At 44.4% G+C, this 14,444-nt stretch overlaps 2 protein-coding genes across 18 annotated transcripts in view; one reads left to right on the top strand and one right to left on the bottom strand.

The window, feature by feature from the left end:
* The first annotated feature begins 1,079 nt into the window (after positions 1 to 1,079).
* The window catches only part of LOC133044016 (uncharacterized), a 38,886-nt gene continuing 25,521 nt past the window's right edge, over positions 1,080 to 14,444 (top strand). Inside the window, exons 1-4 of one of the 3 annotated variants that reach the window (XM_061125583.1) lie at positions 1,080 to 6,779; positions 8,125 to 8,259; positions 10,163 to 10,348; positions 11,933 to 12,032. In XM_061125583.1, coding sequence (XP_060981566.1) covers positions 8,206 to 8,259; positions 10,163 to 10,348; positions 11,933 to 12,032 — 340 coding nt within the window. In that variant the 5' untranslated portion in view covers positions 1,080 to 6,779; positions 8,125 to 8,205. The other 2 variants (XM_061125582.1, XM_061125581.1) reach the window with 2 other exon arrangements.
* Positions 10,321 to 14,444, bottom strand: part of ANKS1B (ankyrin repeat and sterile alpha motif domain containing 1B) — a 1,085,637-nt gene continuing 1,081,513 nt past the window's right edge. For 9 of the 15 annotated variants that reach the window (XM_061125565.1, XM_061125567.1, XM_061125569.1 and 6 more), the window contains 2 exons: positions 13,744 to 13,911; positions 10,329 to 10,466 (listed from right to left, as the gene is read on the bottom strand). In XM_061125565.1, the coding sequence (XP_060981548.1) occupies positions 10,356 to 10,466; positions 13,744 to 13,911 (279 nt within the window). In that variant the 3' untranslated portion in view covers positions 10,329 to 10,355. Of the gene's footprint in view, positions 10,483 to 13,743; positions 13,912 to 14,444 lie in introns of all 15 variants that reach the window. The other 6 variants (XM_061125566.1, XM_061125568.1, XM_061125571.1 and 3 more) reach the window with 2 other exon arrangements.

Genomic DNA, 14,444 nt, shown 5'->3' with positions numbered 1-14,444 from the left:
TTCTGCCCCATGATATCCAAACATTATATGCACCAGCAATATTCCAAGTATTTCAGCAGAAAATCTGGTATGTCTTGAGAAAAATCACTTTCATGACTTATTAATGAACTAACTAGACATAATTTTCATTGGGTTCATTCACCCAAATTTATCATAGACTGTCATTTAAGAAAAAAATAAATGAAGTAAAAGAATTGAAGTCTTTTTTGGAATAATATTAACATTCAAGTGTCTCCACCCCCCATGGATATTTCAGTTGCCAATGTCTCAGATTCCCCCTTCAAGAAAATTTAAGTGCAAATCCCTTTAATACATGGGCTGGCTGTCTTCTGTTTGTGCCCCAGACTGATTCCTCCCTCTGCCTGCCCTGATGTGTGACTGGTGGTGCCTTGTGTAGACCCAATCAATGGGCACCTTGCCCTGTGGCTTCCAGTTGGTTCAGGTGGTGGAGGATGGGGAGTGAGAGCAGGGTATTTCTTTGTTTTTTTTTAACTTGAGTGTCATTCATTTACAATGTTGCATTAGTTTCAGGAGTGCAGCAGAGTGATTCAGTGCGTATACACACACACATATATGTGCTTTTCCCATCACGTAGTAGTGATAGTGAATGCATTCACTATCATTCACTTGCATTCACATTGCAAGGTAGTGAATGTAGTTCCCTGTCCTTTATTTTCTATATAGTAGTGTGTATCTGTTAATCCCATTATCCCTTTCCCCTTTGGTAACCGTAAGTTTGCTGTGTCTGTAAGTCTGTTTCTGTTTTGTAAATAAGTTCATATGTATCATTTTTTAGAGTTTACATATAAGTGATATCATAAGACACCTGTCTTTGTCTGACTTCACTTAGTATGATAATCTCTATGTCTGTCCATGTTGTTACAGGGAATTCTCTGGTGGTCCAGTGGTTAGCATGCTATGCTTTTGCTGCTGTGGGCCTGGGTTTGATCCCTGGTTGGGGAACTAACATTGCACAAGCCGTGCAGTATGCCTCTCTCCACCCAAAAAGGAAAATAAAAAATCCATGTTGCTGCAAATGGCATTATTTCATTTTATTTTGTAGTCAAGTAATACTCCATTGTGTGTGTGTGTGTGTTTATGTATATATCATATCATTTTTATCCATTCATCTGTGGATGAACATCTAGGTTGCTTCCATGTCTTGGCTATTGTAAATATTGCTGCTGTGAACATTGGGGTGCATGTATCTTTTTGAATTAGTTCTTGTATTTCCAAATAAATGCCCAGGAGTGGGATTGCTGGTTCATATGGTAACTTCTAGTTTCCTAGGGGACCTCCATGCCTTCTGCATAGTGACTGCACCAATTTACATTCCCAGCAACAGTGGAGGAGGATCCTCTTGTCTCCACATCCTCTCCAGTAATTTATTATTTGTAGGCATCTTGATGATGGTCATTCTGACAGGTGTGGGATGATTCCTCACTGTAGTTTTGATGTGTATTTCTCTAATAATTAGGGATGTTGAACTATTTTCATGTGCCTGTTCCATCCATATCTTTTTTGGAGAAATGTTTATTTAGGCCATCTGCCCTTTTTTTGGATCAAGTTGTTTGTTTTTTGATATTGAGCTAGCCTTTTGTATATTTTGGAAATTAATTCCTTGTTACATCAATTGCAAATATTTTCCCCCATTTCATATTTTGTCTTTTAGCTTGTTTATGGCTTCCTTTCATGGGTAAGAAAAAGACAAAGAAATGCAAGAAGGCAAAATGGTTGTCTGAGGAGGACTTACAAATAGCTATGAAAAGGACAGAAGCAAAAGGCACAGGAAAGATATTCCCATTTGAATGCAGAGTTCCAAAGAATAGCAAGGAGAGATAAGAAAGCCTTCCTCAGTGACCAATGCAAAGAAATAGAGGAAAACAATAGAATGGGAAAGACTAGAGATCTCTTCAAGAAAATTAGAGATACCAAGGAAACATTTCATGCAAAGATGGGCACAATAAAGGACAGAAATGGTATGGACTTAACAGAAGCAGAAGATGGTAAAAAGGTGGCAAGAATACACAGAAGAATTACACAAAAGAGATCTTCATGACCCAGATAATCACAATGGTGTGATCACTCACCTAGAGCCAGACATCCTGGAATGTGAAGTCAACTGGGCCTTAGGAAGCATCACTATGAACAAAGCTAGTGGAGGTGATGGAATACCAGCTGAGCTATTTCAAATCCTAAAAGGTGATGCTGTGAAAGTGCTGCACTCAATATGCCAGCAAATTTGGAAAACTCAGCAGTGGCCACAGGACCGGAAAAGGTCAGTTTTCATTCCAATCCAAAAGAAAGGCAATGCTAAAGAATGCTCAAACTACTGTACAATTGCACTCATCTCACATGCTGGCAAAATATTGCTCAAAATCCTCCAAGCCAGTCTTCAATAGTACATGAACCGTGACCTTCCATATGTTTGAGCTGGATTTAGAAAAGGAAGAGGAACCAGAGATCAAATTGCCAACATCTGTTGGATCATTGAAAACATGAGAGTGTTCCAGAAAAACATTTGCTTTATTGACTATGCCAAAGCCTTTGACTGTGTGGATCACAACAAACTGTGGAAAATTCTTAAAGTGACGAGAATACCAGACCACCTGACCTGCCTCCTGAGAAATCTGTGTGCAGGTCAGGAAGCAACAGTTGGAACTGGACATGGAACAACAGACTAGTTCCAAATCAGGAAAGGAGTACATCAAGGCTTTATATTGTCACCCTGCTTATTTAACTTACATGCAGAGTACATCATGAGAAATGCTGAACTGGATGAAGCACAAGCTGGAATAAAGATTACTGGGAGAAATATCAATAACCTCAGATACGCAGATGATACCACCCTTATGGCAGAAAGCAAAGAAGAACTAAAGAGCCTCTTGAAAGTGAAAGAGGAGAGAGAAAAAATCAGCTTACAACTCAACATTCAGAAAACTAAGATCATGGCATCTGGTCCCATCACTTCATGCCAAGTAGATGGGGAAACAATGAGAGACTATCTTTTTGGGCTCCAAGTCACAGCATATGGTGACTGCAGCCATGAAATTAAAAGACACTTGCTCCTTGGAAGAAAAGTTATGACCAACCTAGACAGCATATTAAAGAGCAGAGACATTACTTTGCCAACAAAGGTCCGTCTAGTCAAGGCTATGTTTTTTCCAGTGGTCATGTATGGCTGTGAGAGCTGGACTATAAAGAAAGTTGAGCGCCAAAGAATTGATGCTTTTGACCTGTGGTGTTGGAGAAGACTCTTGAGAGTCCCTTGGACTGCAAGGAGATCCAACTAGTCAATCCTAAAGGAGATCAGTCCTGGGTGTTCATTGGAAGGACTGATGTTGAAGCTGAAACTCCACTACTTTGGCCACCTGATGCGAAGAACTGACTCATTTGAAAAGACCCTGATGATGGGAATGATTGAAGGCAGGAGGAGAAGGGGATGACAGAGGATGAGATGGTTGGATGGTATCACTGACTCAATGGACATGAGTCTGAGTAAGCTCAGGGAGTTGGTGATGGACAGGGAGGCCTGGTGTGCTGTAGTCCATGGGGTCGTGAAGAGTTGGACATGACTGAGCAACCGAGCTGAACTGAACTTGCTGTGCGTACGCTTTTGAGTTTAACTAGGTCCCATTTGTTTGTTTTTTATTTCCATTTCTCTGGGACACAGGTTGAAAAAGATACTGCTGCAGTTGATGTCAGTGTTCAGCCTATTTTTCCTCTAAGCGTTTTGTACTGTTCAGTTTCACATTCAGGTTTTTAATTCAGTTTGAGTTTATTTTTGTGTGTTAGAGAATGTTATAATTTCATTTTTTTACATGTAGCTGTCCAGTTTTCCCAGCACCATTTATTGAAGCAACTGTCTTTCCTCCATTGTATAGTCTTGTCTCTTTTGTCATAGGTTAATTGGCCATAGGTTCGTGGGTTTATTTCTGGTATTTCTAGCTTGCTCCATTGATCTGTATTTCTATTTTTGTGCCAATACCATACTGTTTTGATGACTATGGCTTTGTGGTATAGTCAGAAGCCAGGGCACATGATTCCTCCACCTCCACTTTTCTTTTTCAAGATTGCTTTGGCTATTTGGGGTCTTTTGTATCTCCATACAAATCTTAAGATTTATTTTGTTCTACTTCTGTAAAAAAATGCCATTGGTAACTTGAAGGGGCTTGCATTGATTCTGTAGATTGCCTTATAGTCATTTTGACTATATTGTTTCTTCCAATCCAGGAACATGGTTTGTCTCTTCACCTGTTTGTGTCACCTTTGATTTCTTTAATCAGCATATTTTTTTGTTGTTTAATTGAAGTATACTTGATTTACAATGTATTAATTTCTTGTGTACAGCAAAGTGATTCAGTTATACATTCCTTCAGTGATCCATTAGTTATTTAATAGTGTATTGTTTAGCCTCCCATATTGTGGTTTTTCCAGTTTTTTTCTTATAGTTGATTTCTAGCCTCATGGTACTGTGGTTGGAAAATATGCTTGATGTAATTTCAGTTTTCTTAAATTTATTCAGGCTTATTTTGTGGGCTAGCATGTGGTCTATCCTGGAGAATGTTCCATGTGCATTTGATGCTGTAATGTTCTTTATCTTTCTGGCTTACTTCACTCTGTATAAGGGGCTCCAGTTTCATCCATCTCATTAGGACTGGTTCAAATGAATTCTTTTTAATGGCTGAGTAATATTCCATGGTGTATATGTACCACAGCTTCCTTATCCATTCCATGTGCATTTGAAAAGAATGTGTCTTCTACTGCTTTTGGATGGAATGCTCTATGAATACTGATTTAAGTCCATTTGTTCTAATGTATTTTTAAGGCCAGTGTTTCCTTATTCCTTTTCTATGTGGATGATCTTGTCTATTGATGTAAGTGGGGTGTTAAAGTCCTCTAATATTGTTATGTTACTGTTGATTTTTCTTTTTATGTTTGTTAATTCATGTTTGCTAAATCACTTCAGCTGTGTCTGACTCTTTGAGACTCTACGGACTGTAGCCTGCCAGGCTCCTCTGTCCATGGAATTCTCTGGAGTGGGTTGCCATTTCCTTCTCCAGGGGATCTTCCTGACCCAGGGATCCAGCCTTCATCTCTTACGTCTCCTGCATTGGCAGGCAGGTTCTTTACCACTAGTGCCACCTGGATTTGCCTTATAAATTGAGGTGCTGGATGCATATGTATTTGTTGTTGTTATGTCTTCTGCTTGGATTGATCCCTTCATCATTATGCAGTGTTGTTCTTTGTCTCTTGTAACAGTCTTTATTTAAAGCCCATTCATCTGATACAAATATTGCTATTCCAGCTTTATAAAAAAATTTTTCCATGAGTGGAATACCTTTTTCCATCCCCTCACTTTCAGTCTGTATGTGTCTCTAAACCTGAGGTGAGCCTTTTCTAGGCAACATATGTACAGATTGCACTTTTCTTATCCATTCAGCCAGTGTATGTCCTTTAGCTGGCACATTTAGTCTGTTTACATTTAAAGTAATGATCAGTATGTATGTTCTTGCTGCCATTTTGTTAACTGTTTTGGATTTGTTTTTGTGGGTCTTTTTCCCCCTTCTTTTGTTTTCTGGTGATTTGACTATCTTTAGTGTTATGCTTGAATTCCTTTTTATCTTTTAAAGATTTTTGGTTTGTGATTTCCATGAGGCTTTTGTGTAGCATCTATAAACAAACATGATTGTTTTAAGTTGCTGATCTCTTAATTTCACCTGTGTTTTAAACACCCTGTGTTTGTACACTCCTTCCCTCATGATTACTGTTTTTGATGTCATATTTTATATCAAATTGTTTTGTGTACCCTTAACTGCTTATTGCAGATACAGATGATTGTACTACTTATGTCTCTTAACCTCCCTACTAGTTTTGTGTGTGGGTGATTATCTACCTTTACTATATATTTGCCTTTACCAGTGAGCTTTTTCCTCCTGTAATTTTCTTGTTTTTCATTTGGAATCCTTCCTTCAACATTTATCATAAAGTTGGTTTTGTGGTGGTAAATTATTTTAGCTTTTGTCTCTAAAGCTTTTGGTTTCTCCATCAAATCTAAATGTGAACCTGACTGGGTAGAGTGTTCTTGGTTGTAGGCTTTTCCCTTTCATCACTTTAAATATATAGTGCCTCTCCCTCTCGCCTGCAGAGTTTCTGCTGAAAAGTCAGCTTATGTCCTTATGGGAGTTTCCTTGTATGTTATTTGTTGCTTTCCTCTTGCTGCTTTTAATATTCTCTCTTTAATTTTTGTCATTTTTGTCCTGAAGACTCCAGGGCTGCTACCCACCACTGGCAGGTGAAGCCAGGCCCTGGGGTTAGTCCCAGACTACTGGCAAGAGAGCTGGTTCCTAGAGTCTGGCTGCAGGGCCAGGGATCCCAGAGCTTGTTTCAGATCAGTGGTGGTGGTGGGGTGATGGTGGTTCCTAACAACAGTTAGGATATGTTGGGTATGAGGTCCTGAAGATTGTGTTAGCCTGTTAGAGGGCTGGGCAGGGCCCATCTGCTCCCACGGTAGGGTCTGGACTGATGGGGGTGGGGAGCTGTGTCCCAGCCGTTAGTCGTTTGGCATGAGGCATCTCTGCACTGGCACCTACAGTTTGTTGGGTGAGGCCAGGTCTTAGTGCTTATGAGCCAAGACGTCAGCTGCCAACACAGTGTTCATCTGTTTGAATGTTCCCCAACATGTCTGCCTCCAGGGTCTATGTCCTCATGATGAGCTGCAGCTAGGTGTCCCCTGCACCTCCACCCTGCCTCTCCAGGACGCTCACCAGGCCCAGCAGGTGGGTCCGGCCCAGGCTCCTGTGAGATTACTGCTCTTGCCCTGGGTCCTGGTGCATGTGAGATTTTGTGTGTGCCATTTAAAAGTGAAGTCTCTCTTTCCCCTAGTCCTGTGGGGTTCCTGCAGTTAAGCCCTGCTGGCCTTCAATTTCAAATGCTCTGGGGGCTTGTCTTCCTAGTGCCTGACCTCTGGGCGGGGGCGCCTGACATGTGGCTCAAGACTCACTCCTGTGGGAGAATCTCTGCAGTTTAATTAATCTCCAGTTTGTGGGTCACCCACCCAGTGGGTCAAGGGATCTGATTATATTGTGAGTCTAGCTGTGGCTCCTTCTTTATATCTTTAGCTATAGAAGATCTTTCCTGGTAGTTGCCAGTCTTTTTTATCAATGGTGGTTCTGCTCATAGTTGTGATTCTGATGTGCTCATGAGCGGAGGTGAGCTCAGGTCTTTGTATACTGCCATCTTGGCCGCTCTCCCCGAGGTCAGCATATTTTAACCCAGGCTCCCGTTCTGAGGCCTGTGGCACCTGTCTGGCAGCCCCCTCTACAGGCCCCTCCGTCCCCACTTCCCCTCAGGCTATAGTAGCGCAACGGATACTGTTCCCTACATGCGGCCAACACCTCTGTAAGTATTCTTAATCTCCTGAAATTCTCCCAATTGGAGGGTGCCATCTTCTTCATGCTGGGACCATAACTGATACAAATAAGCATTTAATCCTGAGATAATAAGAGGATTGGGCTTCCCTGACAGCTCAGCTGGTAAAGAATCCACTTGCAATGCAGAAGATCTGGGTTTGATTCCTGAATCAGGAAGATCCTCTGGAGAAGGGATAGGCTACCCACTCCAGTATTCTTGGGCTTCCCCTGTGTCTCAGCTGGTAAAGAATCCACCTGCAATGTGGGGATCTGGGTTCAATCCCTAGGTTGGAAGATCCCCTGGAGAAGGAAAAGGCTACCTGCTCCAGTATTCTGGCCTGGAGAATTCCTGGGGAATGCACCAAGATTGGTTCGACATGTGTTTTGGAGAGGAACACACTTGGATCCAGCAGTGGGGAGATCTTCTCCTGAAAGTTATAAGATATGGAATGTGAATCATTGATTTTTCCAGTGTCTCTCTAACATGGCCCTTTTATCTCTTGACCCAGAGCTGGCACATGTGTTTTAGGAAAAATGAATGTTGTTATGGAAAGTCTGTGTCCCCTCAGTCTGTATGCTGATGTCCTAGTGCTCCATGGGGAGTATCTGGAGACGGGCTTTTGGGAGAGTAGGGTAAGGTGGGACCTTGGGGGTGGGGCCCTCACGGTGCGATTAGTGCTTTTTAAGAAGAGGCGCTCCTCACCCTCTGCAGGCACACGCCGAACAGAGGTCCTGTGCGCATGCAGAAGAGAGCCGCCACCAACAAGCCAACCCAACAGAAAAAGCCCCTAGAATGCAACCTACCTTGCTGCCACCTCCACCTTGGACTTCCCAGACCTCCAGAACTGTAAGAAATTTGTTTAAGCCACCCAGTATTTTGTTATGGCAGCCTAAGACAAACGTGTCGGCCTTCAGATAAACTTATAAAAATGATCTAGTTTGGTGGTCCTTCCCTCCTGTAGCCGTTCTTCGTTACAGCCCACTTTACTATTTAAACAAAGACAATGGTGGCTTTATGGCTGAATTCAAACTGTAAAGGCCACTGCATCTTTCTCAGACTGGCTGAACTTGGAAATGAACCAATTTCCTCAACAGTTTTGCCAAGTAAAAAATTCATTTAACTATGGATGCTGAGAAGGCTAAGCCTTTGGTTCTTTCCTAGAAATGGAACTGGGAAGGTGCTCACAGAATGATGCCAAGCACCAGCAGCTGTATAGTTTCCATTTTATTTTATGTGCTTTTTTTTAATAGGATATAAATAATGACAAAAATTACAAAATTTATAACTGGAAGCCCAAGCATATTTACACATATGTCTCCATTTCAGCAAAGCTACTGTTTACTTTGCTCCTATACAATTTCCTTTTGGTACCATATTTTAGTGTTATTTTACTCTCAATTTACTACATACATATCAACAGTGAATAGGCAAAATATATACAAGGAACTGTTCAGTTCAAGTAATTTAATATTGTATTAAAATTCTTTAACACTCAACTAAAGCCATATACATTTGTCAGTTTGAAATAAAATTGTTTTCTTTCTTCAAAACTCACCAACTGATGATGTAACTGATAATCTCAGATTTAAAATAATATTGGTTAATTAAAAAAAAAACATTAAGACAATCCCACAATTTATCAATATCGCTATAATGAACTTCAAAATGATTCACAATGTGATTGGTTAGAACAATATACATTAAAATGTTATTTTTTTCTATAATGATATTGGTACTGTTTATATAATTTGATTCTACATAAATATACATTATGGTATCATACAAATACTCCACAGAGACATTAAAAAATTAAAATACCTTAAAGAAATGTAAGTAAATTTTATTTAATCAAAGAGTAAGCAAACATTTATTTATTTTGTTTCAAGAAAGTTTTATTACTTTGGAATCTCTCTTTTTTTTTTGTTTGTTTTTTTTTCTAGAAAAAAAGTTTTTTGCAATAGAATTTTATTAACACCTTTCTCAAACAAGGTTTCCATGACAGAAATCTTGACGGCAGGAGCCCTAGATTTTTTTAACATGTTCTTTAAAACTGTTAAGATTAAAAAAAAAAAAAATCTTTGCAGGCTTACGGCTGCGTCAGCACTTTCGGTAAGACGCCAGTCTGCTGCCTGAATCTCCTGCTCTGGGGAGTGGCCTGGGTACTCTGCCACCCTGAGCAGCCCTCTTGGTGGTAGCAGTAGAAATTTAGTTATTTGAAATGAAACCAGAAACATCCCTCACGACTAACCTAGTTTTCTTATCAATGCATTAGTGAAACATTCTTTTTAATAAAAATATTTAATACAAGACACGTTTTTCTGTGCATAATAAATTCCTCTGTTTTAAATCATTAGGTTTTTGAATCAATCCACAGATGTAAAGGTTTTCTTTATCTGACATGGTTGATTACATATAAAATCCACAAATATAGAAATTGGGAAACAGAATTCCCTGGCAATTAGGGGAGTAACTTCTGTCCTCTTGCATGAAACGATACTTAGTGAGATCATGACTTTAGAGATGCTTTCTGGGGGTAGTTCTGTTCTACCTTGAAAACTGCTGACAGTGAAAAATAAACCCAAGATTTTTATACTTTTAGGCAGTATTAGCGATCCCCTGTGTTTTTGCAAGGTGTTATCCCCAAATAACAGCAAAGCGAGGTTGGGGCAGAATCATGAGAAATACCTTGGGTGGTGGCCAGGAGTTGGGGTTGGGAGCGTCGGCCACAAACCTCTGCTCTCTCTCTCAGGGGTTACGGCTGGAAAGTCTTGGTTGCACTTTCTGTCACCGGTGCAGAAAGAACGTCCCCAGGAGTGGCCAGTGGCCTCTCGCCCGTGACAAGGCCACACAAACAGAGCAGTCTTCCTCTTGGGCTGGGTGGAAAGCCTGCTCCGGGACTGCTCGGCGTGCAAGGCACCACGAGGACGGGAAGGAGGTGAGTATCAGAAAATCGTGGTCTCATACTTGGTATTTATCCCCCGCTTGGCCTCTTGTCCTGGCTCCACGATCCACGGCAGGTTGGCCAGAGTCTTTTGCTCAGATGGGTCGATCTGCTTTAGAACAGAAAGGCTAATGCCTGTTATACGGTAACTGCTCGGGAGTGCATGCATGCATCCTAACACTGCCTGGAAATCAGCTTTGCGCCCTGGCAAGACTTCAGGATGCTGATGGGTGAGTCATTTGTTGGTTCTTCCGATCATGTTGACTGAACAGGAACCGTGTTCAAGGCACAAGGAGAGGGGGGGACAGTGAGTGAGGCATGGCCCTTGCTCTTGAAGGCACATGGGCAGGGAGCGGATACAGGAATACTTTACTGAGAAGTGAGATTTGAAAGGGAATAGGGCACTCTGTGGGCACCCAGGAAGGCCACTGACCCCGTGCTGCAAGGCAGGGGGACTTCCTGGAGGAGGTGAGCCAGGCTATGTCCTCCCCAGCTCAAACCTCCATTGGTTTCCTTCAGAGTCAGAATAAACCCGAAGTCCTTGAGGGGACCCCTGGGGGCCCTGCCTGCCTTTCTGTGCTCCAGCCGCACCAACCTCCCTCTTGCTCCCTGCCTGCCGAGCCCATGCCCTCTGTGCCCGTCAGTTCTCTGTCTGAATACACTCCAGACACCTGTGTGCTTTCTGCCCTAATGTCGGTGTGGCACAAATGTCATCTCACTGGTTTACTGCATGTAAACTAGCACCTCAGCTTTTCTGCTCTCTTCTTTATAATCCTTATGCCATACACATCATGTTTATTTGTTCATCTGCCACTAAAATGTATGCTCACAAAGGTGGACTTTGTTCTGTTTACTGTGGTTTCCCTCTAACTTTGACAAGCTCCCAGTAAACAACAGGCATCCAATCCATTCCTGTCAACTAGACATTATTTAAAAATTAAGGTATACGTCTAAATGGAGAGCTGGAAAATTAAGCTTCCTGGGGAAGACGGGGGTGTGGAGCAGTACGTGCAGAGTCCCTGAGGTAAGGGGAGGGGAGTGAGGGTTTGCAGTCAGAGTGCTGAGGGGAAGGAGGTGAGCAGGACCAGGTCAGGCTGAGCCTTGACCTTGAACCAAACTGAGCTATAAAACGTCAACACCTGTACAAGGTCACGCAGGCCCTGCCCAGGTAAAGCTTGAGTTCTTTTTTTTTTAATTTTTTTATTGGAGGCTAATTACTTCACAAAAGCTTGAGTTCTAAGCTCTCACGGTGACGGGGAGGGGGCTGGGGCAGTTCTGCACCAAATTTCCCCCTTTCCTTGGCGTTTCCACGTCTGCCCTTGGACACCTGCTCTGCTCAGGAAACCTGGAACAAGGGGGCTACCAGAAGGCTATGGGGTTCGTGCTTTTCAGCTGCCTGTGCTTCGCCTGTATCTCTACAAGGCTGTGGGGGAACTTCACATGTCTAATCACAGGATGTTTCTCAACAACAGTTTTGGGTCTGAGGGAAATGGAGCACAGACACCTGCTGAGGGGGATGGGATCTTGGGGCAGTTAAAGAGCAGCAGTATTATTCACTGTATGTTCCATCTTTTTCAGGGAAGGCTTCTAAATGAATATTCTATGAGCCCTTATGGTGCACATCCCTGCATACTTGCCTGGAAGAAGTCTACAGGGACCAAAGAAAAGTCAGATGGAGGTAGGAACAGATTTATCCAGCCCACATGGGAATGCATACAATAGACTAGAGCTAGTCCCCCAAATATTCTGAAAATTCCTAGATGTTTAACCTGCTTTTCCTGTGGGGTAAGACAGACAATAAATAGGGGACGCCTCTGTGTGTAGCTGGGGCCTGGATGGCCAGCTGTGCAGAAATGAGGCGGGGACGAAGCTAGGTGGAGGGAACACAGGTAGGTGGAAGCTTTGTCTATTCCAGGAATATGGAGGCTGAGTGTCTGGGAGGGATGTGGTGGGGAGTCAAGGCTGTGGTACCATGATGTGGCTGCCCTGTGGAGGAAGGTAATTTCAGGAGGTGTACTGGAGTAGTTTTGGAGATGTGGTGGTGATGGTTAGGATGGGAAGGGTGACAGAGAAAGGGAGAGGAGTGGATGAGCTGAGAGATGTTTTAGGGGCTGAATGGATGGAATCTGCTTGTGGGCTGGACACAGGGGTGAGAGGAAAACAGGAATCAAGGCCGCCTTCTAGATTGATGGCTTGAGCAACTTGGTGACTGGTTAGCCTGTTTACTAAGCTGGCAGAGGTGGGGACAGAGAAACAGCTTTGTGGAGATCAAGCATTCTGTTCTGGGCGTAGTAAGTTTCAGCTGTCTGCTAAGTATCAAAGGAGAAATTGGACCTGTAGGTCTGGAGCTCTGGGGGTGCGTCAGGATTGGGAGCCAGCGGGGCTGGGAGGTGCTGAGGTGGGAGGATGTGCAGTTCCTGGCAGTGGTCAGTGAGGGACAAGCATGGGTGTGAATGGTGAGGTGGAAGAAAAACTCTGAGATGGGAGCTGTCACAAGAAGCCGCATGGTCTCCAAGCATGGTGCTTCTGCAAACATTAAAAACCCTACAATTCCGCATGACCTGGGGTTGGTGGGGAGGAGGAGGAGGAGAGTCACAGATGGAAGGATACATGGGTGTGAGAGCGATGCCTCTGGGATGGCGCTGCTGCCCGGAGTCCCAGAGTTCCAAGGATGCCATATGGCAGCAGAAACCAGACGTGAGGCTGGGAACATTCCAGCTTCTGGGTGCTGCTACTACCAGAGGAGGCCGCTTTGAAGTCAGGAAAGTCTGTTAGGACAGGATGTGTGCAGAGCGTGTGGGAGGGAAGGGGAGGAAAGTCCTGGAGGAAGGCAGATGCGAGCAGGAGAGGCGGTACCTTCTGAACAGTCCCGCTCTGCAGGACGCCTCAGCTGCTGCTGGGAGAACACAGGGCTTGGTGCCCAGGCCTCTCCCACCCCCACCCCCTGCAACCCTGGGTCCGTGCACAGCTTGAGCCCCCAGCTTCTACTTGCTGGGTACCAGGGACACCCTTGCTGTAAGCCTCTGCCAACCTCTCTGCTGCCCAGTAGCCTGGAAGAGGCCTGCCCCCTGGAAGGGTGGCAGCTGAGGCCTCAGGGATCTTGGTCCCCAAGTAGCCTGGATCTAGGGAAGAGACTGACCTGGGACAGCAGCACCCAGCCCCCTCCCAGGCTGCTGCAGGGCACAGGGCAAGTGGGATTTTCTCGGGAGCCTCCAGGTTCAGTAGACGGTCCCCAAGACTGCAGGAACTGGGCTGAGGGGAGGACAGTCACGAGCCAGGACGAGGCTAAGGGGAGGACAGGAAGGGCAGGCCCTGGATTCTCACCAGCACCCACACCACCACAGATCCTTCCTTCCAGTTCTCAGAACATCTGTGTCTTGTCTACTTACCACCGACTTGCGAATGCTGACGCGGGGCTTGGGGATGGGCTTGGAGGGCTTGTTTTCAAAGCTTTCTGGAAGCGTGGAGGAATGCCCCCCTTTCCTGGCTTGTAGCGCGAGCTGGTAGGCGACTTCAAAGGCCTGTCCGAGCGTCAGGATGATCTCGTAGGCTAGGTTCTGCAAGAGACATGGGAAGGCGTTTACAGCAGAGTCCTGCAGGTCAGAACAGAGTCACTGAAGGGGTGAGCCGGCGAGGACCTGGAGCTGCTTCACCTGACGTGGCAGCGCGTCAGAGGAAATCTGACAAACTGCACACTCTGGGTCCAAGTTAGGGTCTGCATGAGGCATCAGTCACTGCTGCAATGCACACGCTTACAGCCACCCCAAGGAGCCTGCCCTGGAACCCCACTTCCCCCTGGGTGACTGTTTTGCTCCCAGGCCTTGGAAGGGAAGGGGTTACACTGGTCCCTCAGCCTGTGAGGGTGAGCCCACACACTCCCCAGGAGGTGCTCCGGAGAAGTTTGGGTCTCTTTACCTCCAACATCTGTGATTCAGTGAACATCTCTGAAACACAATCACAGTCTAATTTAGGCAGAGGGGAGAGGCATTAGTCATGCTGGTGTGGTGTCTCGCAGTCACAGCAGCGAGCATGCAACAGAGTCAATTATCCATCTATTTCTTGAGGCGTCTGCTCTCCCTGTGGGTCCACT

The sequence above is a fragment of the Dama dama genome, chromosome 22 (assembly GCF_033118175.1).
Source record: "Dama dama isolate Ldn47 chromosome 22, ASM3311817v1, whole genome shotgun sequence".
Taxonomy (NCBI): domain Eukaryota; kingdom Metazoa; phylum Chordata; class Mammalia; order Artiodactyla; family Cervidae; genus Dama; species Dama dama.
Note: the sequence above shows the minus strand (reverse complement) of the source record. Positions and strands in the feature narration are given on the sequence as shown.